The 12,531-nt window shown below is 43.2% G+C and overlaps 1 protein-coding gene across 1 annotated transcript; it reads left to right on the top strand.

Annotated features, from left to right (window-relative positions):
• Positions 1-9,258: 9,258 nt before the first annotated feature.
• Positions 9,259-11,778, top strand: LOC113924902 (junction plakoglobin-like). Its single transcript, XM_035726205.1, has one exon. It carries the CDS (start codon positions 9,304-9,306, stop codon positions 11,536-11,538), a length of 2,235 nt encoding a protein of 744 aa, XP_035582098.1. The 5' UTR covers positions 9,259-9,303; the 3' UTR covers positions 11,539-11,778.
• The last annotated feature ends 753 nt before the right edge of the window (positions 11,779-12,531 follow it).

Below are 12,531 nucleotides of genomic sequence, written 5' to 3'. Positions count from 1 at the left end.
AGCATAAGCCACAAAAAAAAAAAATGCCAAGGGAATTTATGGAAAGTGAGAAAATATTTGCAATTCATATATTTGACAAGGGATTAATATTTAAAATATATGAGAGACTCATGTTACTTAGACAAAAAGCAAGTAATTGAATTAAAATAATGGGTAAAGTACCTGAATAAATATTTTTCCAAAGAAGACATACAAATGACCAATAAGGACACGTACATGTGCTTAACATCCTTAATCTCTGAGAATGCAAATCAAACCACAATAAAATATCACCTCACACTTGTTGGAAAAGACAAGTGACAAAATGTTGGCGAGGCTGTGGAGAAAAGAAAACCTTTGTGCACTGTTGGTGGGAATGTAAATTAGTATGGTTACTATGGAAAACAGTACAGAGATTCCTCAGAAACTTAAAAGTAGAACTGCAATATAAGTCAGCAATCCCACTTCTGGATACTTATCCAAAGGAAATGAGAATGGGTTATTGAAAAGATACCAGTTCCCCCCATGTTCATCAAAGCATTACTCACAATAAGCAAGACATGGAAACAACCTAAATGTCCACCAATGATGAATGGATAGAGAACATGTAGTATATATAAATAATGGAATACTATCAGCCATTAAAAAAAAAAGGAAGGAAATCCTGGCATTTGTAACAACATGGATAAAACTTAAGGCATTATGCTAAGTGAAATAAATCAGACAAAGACAAATACTGAGCGATCTCACTTGTATGTGGAATCCAAAAAAGGCCAAATTCATAGAAGCAGAGAGAAGAATACAACTGGGAGGCAGGGGAAATAAGTTGTTAGCCAAAATGTAAAAACATCAGGTTAAAGAAGGAATCATTTCTGAGGATCTAATGCACAGCATAGTGACTATAGTTAACAATATTGTATTGTATGCTTGAAAGTTGCTTTGAGAGTAAATCTTAAAGGTTCTCCCCATAACAGCAACAATGATGGTAATTATGGGAGGTGAAATATGTGTTAAATAACTTTATTGTTGCAAACATTTCTCAATATCGACACGTACCAAATCATCACAGCATGCACCTTAAACGTATACAATGTTCTATGTCTATTATATTTCAATACAGCTGAAAAAATAAGAAGAAATTTATCTGAAAGTTTTGCTAAATAAAAGTAGAGGCATTTTCTACCCCCATTCTCTCATTCTGCACACATAGAAACATGAATTTTATAATCTGCAATCTACAGCTTTCACTAATTCCAGAATGCTTTGTTTTTGTTTCACAAATTTTTTTTTTCTGGAAATGCTCATTTCAAAGATGCAATGAGCCACTGTTGATTCCTTCCTTTAATTCTCCTTCCAACCCTGATCTTTGTAAAAATAGAAGTCAGTAAATATTCTTAGAATGAGAAGTACTGATAGAAAGGAAGAATGCTGTACTCATTGCTTCTCAGAAAATCTACCCAGTTCTTCAGTCTCTGGGAAAAAGGCAGAAAGGGGAGGAGAAATAACATGTCTCCTTCCCCCCTTCATCCCGGTCGGTTTACTCCATTTCTGATGGCAAAATATGCATTGGAAACCAGCTGTGCTTCTTAGGTCATTGCTATAATTAGAAAATTTTTCCAGATTCTGGCAAAATCCAACTCTGAGAATTAGTTTTCAGTGTTCTCATGGGACTCAGAGAAGTGAAAATACCTGCCTAAATTACTAAGAGCCAAGATGATCACACACACACACACACCATTCCATCTAATGCCTGTCTACTGACATGCTTTACATGTTTTAAGCAAAATCAGAGGAATACCAACATGCGTACTGTTCAATGGCACTACTATCACTACGTTTCACATTTTACTGCCATTTTTGGAGCTGATGTGGCCCCACATCTTCTAATTACATTTCCAGGTCTCATTCACCACAAATATCTACAGATTGTCTTTTCCTAAATCATGTCCTCCATGTAGTTAAATCTGGGGCCCCCTTCATTGAGCCCCCGCTGTTTGCATCCTGCTGTGACAGACTGTGAGCCCTTGGGTGCTAGCCAGCTGCACCCACAGTAAGAGACCGGCACATATCTCTGCTACTGAAGCCTTTGATTGCTTTCTTCATGTGTTGTATATGAGCACAGAGAATAAGTATCTCTCTTTCCAAAATAATTACGTGTCTCTTTTACCTCATTGTATGGGGGTCCTAGACCTATAGACTGTGGAGCAACATCCACCTTATGAAGTCAGGAATGCTTTTGTTTAATCTAAAATAATTTAATTACATTTGTTTTATGTAATTCGGTAAACCACAATAATATTATCCATAGATTCGAGTCCAGTTGCTCTGTGTTTCCCAGGCCACTATTACCTGCTTTTTGCCATCCAGTATTTTACTGTGAGTCCTGCAACTGTTATAGATCCTGAAACATTCAAGGACTGGAAATACCAAATGAGAACTTGGGGGGCATTATATCAACCAAATCATTATTTTACTTGGAAAATTTAACTTAGTCAAACCAAATAGTAATATAAGATGAAACCCATGTGTATTCAACTGCCAAAAAGTCTGTTTGTTTTAAATGGCTTTTAGTTCCTCTAATAACACTCCTGGAATATCACTTATAGTATTTTCACTTTTTTAATTTTAGTATTTTTAGTTTTGAATGTCCTGAAGATATATATAACTAATTAGTCCTCAGAGCATATTGATTAAATTCATTTACATTTCATAGTTCTAGAGAAAGGGAAAAATATTAGTGGAAAGTTATTCCAGAATACCGCACAAAAAAATGAATAAAAATGAAAAAAAACAGTTAAAAATAACAAAATGTTCAATGTAAACTCTTTTTATTCAATGTGAACTCCTATTGCCAATCAGTTTTAAAAAATATTCTAGGATAAATCATCCTATTTAAAACTGTGCCCACAGATATTTTTCTCCTTTTAGCAATTTTCCTTTATTGTCCCAGTAATTTAATATGGTGAATATGTTAATATTACCGACTTATCCTAGGCTTGTCCATGATGCCTGAACTATCTTTGTAAAGGACCTGGTATGCAAAATCTCATTCGCAAAACTGTTTTATAAATTTTGAAGTGCTATGGGTCAATTGGACAAGCATTTAATGTTAACAATTACTTCAGCAGAAGAAATTATATGACAGACATGTCTGATAGACTCAAGAGAGTCAGAAATAAAATGGCAGTCAATTCGAGCTCATTGACATTGGAATGAGATAACAATTTTGATAGTATTGAGATTACTATGATGCATAAAGCTCCATGATACAAAGAAGCATATCTATTTATTTATTTATAATGTATTTTTATTATTTATTTATTTATACCTATGGGTAGCTTAAATGCCATAGGGTCCATTAAGATTGTACCTTAGTTGAAGAAGATTGGATTTTCCCTTAGGAGATCCTATCTCCCTACCAGAAAGGAAGGAAGCCATATTTCTAGGACCTGGCCAATAAATGGATATCTCTTTTGTTGTTGTTTTAGCATCAGAGTTGTTAGTATTTTTAAGGGAATTCTGGAAGAATAAATGGTAAACTGTTTAAAGGGAGAAAAACCCAATTAGTTTTTTGGCTGTATCTTTTTCAGAGAGATAATTATCGCATTCTGGTGTGGTTATCCATAGGCTAAATTTAATTCCCTGTTGACGGAGCTCTTTTTTGAAGGGGTTTGGCATTTCTGCTATCAGTCATCAGCAAATGATTTAGAGGCTGCATTCATTTCTTATGGCTTCTGTAACAAATTACAAAGTTAGAGGCTTATAAAGACAGAAATATGGTGTCTTATAGTTCTAGAGGTGAGCTATCTGAAATGGGTCTCACTGGATTAAAATCAAGGTGTCAGCAGAGCTGCTTTCCTTCCAAAGGTTCAGAAGGATAACCTGATCCTTGTCTTCATCAATGTCTAGAGACCAGCTGCATTCCTTAGTTTGTGTCCATTTCCTCCAACTTCAAAGCCAGCAATTCAGCATCTCCAAATCCCTTTCTGAGTCTGATGTCTTCTTCTGACAGCACTTCCAAATCCCCTTCTGACTCTGATGTCCCTCTTCTATTTTGAAGGACCATCTTGTGATTACATTAAGCCCACCCAGGTAATACAGGATAATCTCTCTAAGTCAGCTGATTAGTAAAACTAATTACATTTATATCCTTAATTCCTCATTGCCTTGTAACCTAACATATTTAGAGGTTCTGGAGATTGGAACATGATCATCTTTGGGAAGCCCTAATTCTACCTACCACAAACATTTGACAAAAAAATCTCTGGGGCCCTATTCTTGGCTATGAATTTCAACTGATTTTGGTGGACTCCCAGGTAGACCTATATAACCACATTTGCTGGGTAGAGAGTGGTCTAGGAGCCAAGGAAAATGGTCCCTGCCTGGATCATGAAGTGAAGAAGAGTTAAACTTATCTTGACATTTTCTTAGACTATTTACTATTTGTCATTCCTGAACCCATGGCAAAGTTATCTACCTCCTTCCTCATTGTACTGTTCCCGTTTGCAGACAGTAAGAGAGCGGTTGTGAGTCCACATTTTGGTGTTAGGAAAAACAGCAGCGCCCTGAAGCCTGAGTGGTATTGATTTGTTAAGGAAAAGGTTCATTCTTGAGGAACAACCTTTCATCTACACTTGCCATTGTTCATTACTTGTCAGTATTGGAGAAAGTTGGCTTGATTTTTTATTATGGCAGCTTTCTTTACATGCAGTAGTCTAAAAAGTAATCAAATGTGATGTAAAAAAGTAACTAACTTAGTATAGAAACCCTGATAAAGTAATAACTTCAAAGTACCATGAAGTGAGAGTAATGAAGCTTCGTGGCAATAAAGATTCCCTGTATGGAAATTTCTGGTGTTTCCCCTGCTGGCTATACTCATGGATATTCTTACTTGATGTACTAACTTCACTGTCATGATCAATTTGTCATTGTTTCCAATTGCTCACTCCCTTCCATATATTAGAATTGTATATCCATTACCTTTGTCATATGACTATGTAGTGCTTCCTGGTATGAACAGAGTATGTGTTGCTGCTCTGTTGTTATTGGGCTGGCCATTTTACTTATTTTGGCTAATTAATGAAATGTGGATGGAAATGGCAGCATGTGTGCTATGTACCTATACATTAAGAGGTACTGCATGTTTCTGCTTATTCTCCTGTGCTCCTGCATTTTCTAGGACATAGGTAATACTCAAGGTAGCATCTGGTCCAAGAAGAATGAATGACATATGGGACAGGCCTGAGCTTTACCCATAGCCTGCAACTCAGCTAAGCCAATCCTGTGCGAGCATGTAGTCATATAAGCAAGAAAAATATAGGTTTCATTAGTCACTGAGATTTTGAAGTTATTTGTAGTATTATGGAAGGCCATATCTGATTACTACAACATCCAAAATTGCACCAAACAAAAATTTCTGTTGATTGTATCATTATGTTCTCAGTAATGCAAATCAAAATGAATCATCCTCGGCTCTACTATTTTTCTCAACATCCATATGTAATTAGTCAACTAGGTCCTATAAAGTACCCCTATTTAATTTTTCCATTTTTGTCACTACTCACTTTCTCTGCTTGGTAATAACAGCAGCTTCCTAGCTAGACTGCCTTCATTTCAAGCATTCCAGTTCATTCTTCACAATGATCTAGAGTCAGAGAATGCCAGATCCTTAAATAGAATTTGTAACTATCTCTCTACTCCCTATACAATGAAGGTCAAACTCATTGTTGTGATATATGCAGTCCTTCATCATCTGATTTCTGCTCAACTGATTACTGTCTCATTCTCCTGCATTATCCTATGCCCAACCCCAATCGTCAAGTCCCTTAGAAGCCCCTTGATATGTGATTTATCAGTCTCATTCTTGTCTTTCTTCAAAAGCAAAATTTCCTTTCTTAGAAATGTGCTTACTTGATGTATTCATAATCATCAATTAAGCATGCTCTAAGATAGAACAAAAGCCTTTTCATTAGTAAAATATTCCTTGACTTTGTCCAGACCAAATCAGATGCTGCCTTCTTGGCTCTTAGTCCCTTGCACAGATTATGACTATAGTACTTGCTGTACTAGAGCTGACAGCATACCTACAGCCACTGTAACATACTCAATTTGTTATTCTTCATGGTCCTCATGACTTGAACAGTGCCTGATAGATTACTTTCTGTTTGCATTCCCTCATTCATTAAAAAAAATACAAATGAGGACTCTATCTAATAGGTGATGCTTTAGGCATTGTGGATAAAACTGAACAAAATAAAGTACTTCTATCACTTCCATGATTACAGTGTGCAAGCACAGTATTAAACACATACATATATTAGATGATTTAATTTTCTCAAACACTCTGAAAATTAGGTAGCATCCTTACTTTTCATGTAAGGACACTGAAGCTCAGAGAATCTGAAAAGCATGAGTGATGTGATTCCTCACTTGATGTAATTTTTCTTTGTCCATTTTTTCCCTCACCTAACATGGGCCAGGACTGGAGCTCTGTGGATGCTGCCGTGGCTGTGAAAGACACATGTTCCAATTATTTGTTGTTACTGAACAACTCCAGGACATAATGATATAAAACTATCATTTTACCTTTTTCCTCAGTTTTGTGAGAAAGGAATTCAGAGGATTCATCTCCAGTCCACATAGTGACAGTTATGCCTAGAAGGTCCAATTCCAAATGCTTTTTCACTCATAGCTGTCTTAGTTCACCTTGATGCCTCTCTCCTCCTCTCTTGCTTCCCTTCTCTTCTCTTCTCCCCCTCCACCCCTCCCTCCTTTTTTTTATTATTATGTTATGTTAATCACCATGTATTACAACATTAGTTTTTGATGTAGCGTTCCATGATTCATTGCTTGCATATGACACCCAGTGCTCCATGCAGTACGTGCCCTCTTTAATACCCATCACCAGGCTAACCCATCCCCCCACCCCCCTCCCCTCTAGAACCCTCAGTTTGTTTCTCAGACCCCCTCCCTCCTCTTTCAGTCTCTCTCCTCCTCCCTCTTTCTTTCCCTCATCTGCTCTCTCTATTTCTCTCCCTTTCTCTTCCTTTGATGTATCTCAAACTCCAGGCCTCACACTACTGCTTGGATGTTCTCATAACATGATAGTTTCTGGATAATAGTACATAAAATTGACTTCTTTTTGTTTAGCATATCTCAGCTTCAATGTCAAGACCTCAAAGAGGTCTTTCATAACAACTGATGTAGGATAAGTCAGTCACTATCAATTCTTTCACTTGGTATAAATTCTCTGCAGAGAATTTATCAACATCTTACATATTTATTCATTCATTTATTTTCCATAATTTCCTCTGGTTTATTCATTATTTATTCAGTATTTATCTATTGAGAACCTACAAAATATCAACTACTGTTATAGAAGTTTAGAAAACAGGGCGCCTGGGTGGCTCAGTTGGTTAAGCGACTGCCTTCGGCTCAGGTCATGATCCTGGAGTCCCAGAATCGAGTCCCACATTGGACTCCCTGCTCAGTGGGGGGTCTGCTTCTCCCTCTGACCCTCCCCCTTCTCATGCTCTCTCTCAATCTCTCTCTCAAATAAATAAATAAAATCTTTTTTTAAAAAAGAAGTTTAGAAAACAGCAGGAGGAAAAACAAAGAAGTACTAAGATCCTTGATGGCATGGTGTATCCCGACTAGAATGTGTGCTTCACAAGGACAGCAATCCAGTCTGTCTTATTCATAATTGTATATCCAGAGCCTAGAAACATGCCTGCCAGGGGTTGGATGCCCAATAAACATTTTTGATTGACCAAATGAACAAAATCATTGGGTCTACTCTGAAAAGGAACAGGAGGAATCTTAGTGTGGTGTGAGAAACACAACAAGGAAACTCATTATTATTTAAAGATTGTAGGAGACCTCCTTGCAAAAGTGATATTGAGGCTCAGAATTGCAGGATGAGTTGGAGTAGTGACAACAGCAACATTAGTGGAAACAGGTTTTTCACCGGAGTGATCTGCCTCCTAGTGATAGAAGTTAGAGCTGAGATTCAGGGGAAAGGGGAGAATAGGGCGCCTGGGTGGCTCAGTTGGTTAAGCGACTGCCTTCGGCTCAGGTCATGATCCTGGAGTCCCGGGATCGAGTCCCGCATCGGGCTCCCTGCTCAGCAGGGAGTCTGCTTCTCCCTCTGACCCTCTTCCCTCTCGTGCTCTCTATCTCTCATTCTCTCTCTCTCAAATAAATAAAATCTTTAAAAAAAAAAAAAAGAAAGGGGAGAATAATGAGAAGGAATATGCAATTTTCTCTTTTTTGGCGGGGAAGGGTTAAAGTGAAGATATATATGCATTTTTATATTAAAATCATTGTAACTTCATTTTTAACCCCTAGCTATTGAAACCATACCTTATAATTACCTAGTAAGAAGGTCTTCACAATAACCACAGTGCGTTGACTTACTTTTTTTTAAAGATTTTATTTATTTATTTGACACAGAGAGAGAGCATAAGCAGGGCAAGTGGAAAGCAGAGGGAGAGAGAGAGGCAGGCTCCCCGCTGAGCAAGGAGCCCAGTGCAGGGCTCAATCCCAGGACCCCGGGATCATGACCTGAGCTGAAGGCAGACGCTTAACTGACTGAGCCACCCAGGCACCCAGTGCACTTTTTCAATGGAGGCTTTTTAAGTTGATGTTCCCAAATGCTCAACCTATTTTTGGATTAACTTGAATAGTTATTTTCAAGCCACAACTAGTAATCTTCTTTTAATTATAGATTCAAGAGGTACTAGAATTTTACTGAAGATCTCCAACAACTCTTTAATATTACCTAGAGGATGTGTGTTTCAAATCCCCCTTTACCTCCAAGCTTCCTTTCTCAATTACTATCTATCTACAGCCTCTTTATCTGATTCTCATTAGCCCTGCATGGTCTTCCTGATTCTAAGACTCCAATTTCCTCTTTCCTTGGGATGTCTTCTGTCTCAAAGGTATGACAACCACTCTGACTCTACTCTTTCAGGATGAGAAAGAAAAACACTATTTCAAGATTTATCCACATTTGGTTTTGCCTCATATAACATCTCACCACAATAACTTTTAGATTCAGATATGTTCATCTATAAATTATGAAACTACCAGGAAATATAGAAATTCATAAATTTGATAAGTACTCAAACACTTGGATATGTTCATGAGAATGTTAATATTTAATAGCACAGCAAACAAATCAGAAGTTAAAACCAGAAGTTTAGGGCCAGAGTCCGGAGCAGCCGTCGCCCGAGCGCGCCGAGCTCAGTTCGCTGCCCGCGCCGGCTCCCAGCCCGGCCCGACCCCTACACCCAGCCCGGCCAGACTCCACAAGCAGCAGCCGCCATGGAAGTGATGAACCTGATCGAACAACCCATCAAGGTGACTGAGTGGCAGCAGACGTACACCTATGACGCTGGCATCCACTCGGGTGCCAACACCTGTGTGCCCTCGGTCAGTAGCAAGGGCGTCATGGAAGAGGATGAGGCCTGTGGGCGCCAGTACACACTGAAGAAGACCACCACCTACACCCAGGTGCCCCAGAGCCAAGGTGACCTGGAGTACCAGATGTCCACGACGGCCAGAGCCAAGCGGGTGCGGGAGGCCATGTGTCCTGGTGTGACAGGGGAAGACAGCTCACTGCTGCTGGCCACCCAGGTGGAGGGCCAGAGCACCAACCTGCAGCGGCTGGCCGAGCCGTCCCAGCTGCTCAAGTCAGCCATCGTGCATCTCATCAACTACCAGGATGACGCCGAGCTGGCCACCCGGGCCCTGCCTGAACTCACCAAACTGCTCAACGATGAGGACCCGGTGGTAGTGACCAAGGCAGCCATGATTGTGAACCAGCTGTCCAAGAAAGAGGCATCGCGGTGGGCGCTGATGGGCTCGCCCCAGCTGGTGGCGGCCGTGGTGTGCACCATGCAGAACACCAGTGACCTGGACACGGCCCGCTGCACCACCAGCATCCTGCACAACCTCTCCCACCACCGCGAGGGGCTGCTTGCCATCTTCAAGTCAGGCAGCATCCCTGCCCTGGTCCGCATGCTCAGCTCCCCCGTGGAGTCGGTCCTGTTCTATGCCATCACCACGCTGCACAACATGCTGCTCTACCAGGAGGGCGCCAAGATGGTGGTGCGCCTGGCAGATGGGCTGCAGAAGATGGTGCCCCTGCTCAACAAGAACAACCCCAAGTTCCTGGCCATCACCACTGACTGCCTGCAGCTCCTGGCTTATGGCAGCCAGGAGAGCAAGCACATCATCCTGGCTAACGGAGGGCCCCAGGCCCTCGTGCAGATCATGCGTAACTACAGTTATGAGAAGCTGCTCTGGACCACCAGCTGTGTGCTCAAAGGGCTGTCCGTGTGTCCCAGCAATAAGCCTGCCATTGTGGAGGCTGGTGGGATGCAGGCCTTGGGCAAACACCTGACAAGCAACAGCCCCTGCCTCGTACAGAACTGCCTCTGGACCCTGCGCAACCTATCGGACGTGGCCACCAAACAGGAGGGCCTGGAGAGTGTTCTGAAGATTCTGGTGAACCAGCTGAGTGTGGACGACGTCAATGTCCTCACCTGTGCCACGGGCACTCTGTCCAACCTGACATGCAACAACAGCAAGAACAAGACGCTGGTGACCCAGAACAGCGGCGTGGAGGCTCTCATCCACACCATCCTGCGTGCCGGCGACAAGGATGACATCATGGAGCCTGCTGTCTGTGCCCTGCGCCACCTGACCAGCCGCCACCCCGAGGCTGAGATGGCCCAGAACTCCGTGCGCCTCAACTATGGCATTCCGGCCATTGTCAAGCTGCTCAACCAGCCCAACCAGTGGCTGCTGGTCAAGGCAACCATCGGCCTGGTCAGGAATCTGGCCCTGTGCCCAGCAAACCATGCCCCACTGCAGGAGGCGGCGGTTATCCCCCGCCTTGTGCAGTTGCTGGTCAAGGCTCACCAGGATGCCCAGCGCCATGCGGCTGCAGGCACACAGCAGCCCTACACGGACAGTGTGAGGATGGAGGAGATTGTGGAGGGCTGCACCGGAGCCCTGCACATCCTCGCCCGGGATCCCATGAACGGCATGGAGATCTTCCGACTCAACACCATCCCCCTGTTTGTACAGCTCCTGTACTTGTCAGTGGAGAACATCCAGCGTGTGGCCACCGGGGTTCTGTGTGAGCTGGCCCAGGATAAGGAGGCCAATGATGCCATTGATGCTGAGGGTGCCTCGGCCCCACTCATGGAGCTCCTGCACTCCCACAACGGGGGCACCGCCACCTACGCTGTTGCTGTCTTGTTCCGCATCTCCGAGGACAAGAACCCAGATTACCGTAAACGCGTGTCTGTGGAGCTCACCAACTCCCTCTTCAAGCATGACCCCACTGCCTGGGAGGCTGCCCAGAGCATGATCCCCATCAATGAACCCTATGCAGATGACATGGATGCCACCTACCGCCCCATGTACTCAAGCGATGCGCCCCTGGACCCCCTGGACATGCACATGGACATGGACGGGGACTATCCCATCGACACCTACAGCGATGGCCTGAGGCCCCCCTACCCCACGGCGGACCACATGCTGGCCTAGCCGGCTCCACTCCAGTGCGGTTCCTCATCTGAGAGGCTCTCCGTGCAGGCGATGGGGCGAGACAGAAAAGTACCTGAGCCCAGCGGAGCAAGGCTGCGACTTCTCGCCGAACCCCACGCCTCCAGAGGTCCTCTGTAGGGTCTTTCTTGGGATGGTGATCTGCTCCTGCTTTTCTGTCTTGGGCTGTGGGTCGAGGGCCCAACACCCCCTCCCCACCTCTGTGGCCCCGGCACTAAAGCTTTAGACTCAACCACCTGCTCTCTTCCCCGACCGGCAATCAGCCCCCACCCCCACCCTGGCTGGCCTGACTCCAGCGGCCCGGGCCCCACAGAGTTTGATTCCTTCTCTGGACCTGATTGTCTCAGTGAACTCCAATCAACCAGCTGTTCCGAGCCCCTGGGGTGTCCAGGACCCAGGTTCAAGGCCCAAAGCCCAGAATCCAAAGCTTATTTTGAAAAGTTCAGGGATGGACCACAGAGATGGGACAGAGATGCAGAGAGTGAGTCCTCCACTCCAGGACCCTCCTGCTCCTCTCTCCAGGACATTGACCCGGCTTTGGCCCCTTCCTGGGAGCTCTGGGGATGACGCCCTCACACCCTTCCCACCCACAACCGTCCTAGCTGACTCCTGAGAAGTGCTCTTGGCTGACCCCTCTGGTGTGCGGTGAGGGGCTTTCTCTTCCCCTTCCTGTTTCGAACCCACCACCACCTCCTGCACGTGGGTGTGGGGGGCTGGGGGAGGTCCCAGCAGAGAGTTTTATTATTCTGGCTTTATGTTTTTGGTTATTGGTTTTTTTTGTATAGACCAAAGCAAAGAAAATAAATCTAACACACAGAAAAAAAAAAAAAAAAACAAGTTTAAACAAAATAAAACTATATGCTGCTGTAAGTATTCTCCTCAGATTTCTGGTCCTGGCCCTTCTTTAGGTGGAGTCACAAGCCCATTCTCCTAATGTTTCACTTCCTAACAAGGGTCTTAAATTAAGATAGTGCT

The sequence above is a fragment of the Zalophus californianus genome, chromosome 2, assembly GCF_009762305.2.
Source record: "Zalophus californianus isolate mZalCal1 chromosome 2, mZalCal1.pri.v2, whole genome shotgun sequence".
Classification (NCBI taxonomy): Eukaryota; Metazoa; Chordata; class Mammalia; order Carnivora; family Otariidae; genus Zalophus; species Zalophus californianus.
The sequence above is the reverse complement of the archived record's forward strand: the minus strand, read 5'-3'. Positions and strand labels throughout refer to the sequence as shown.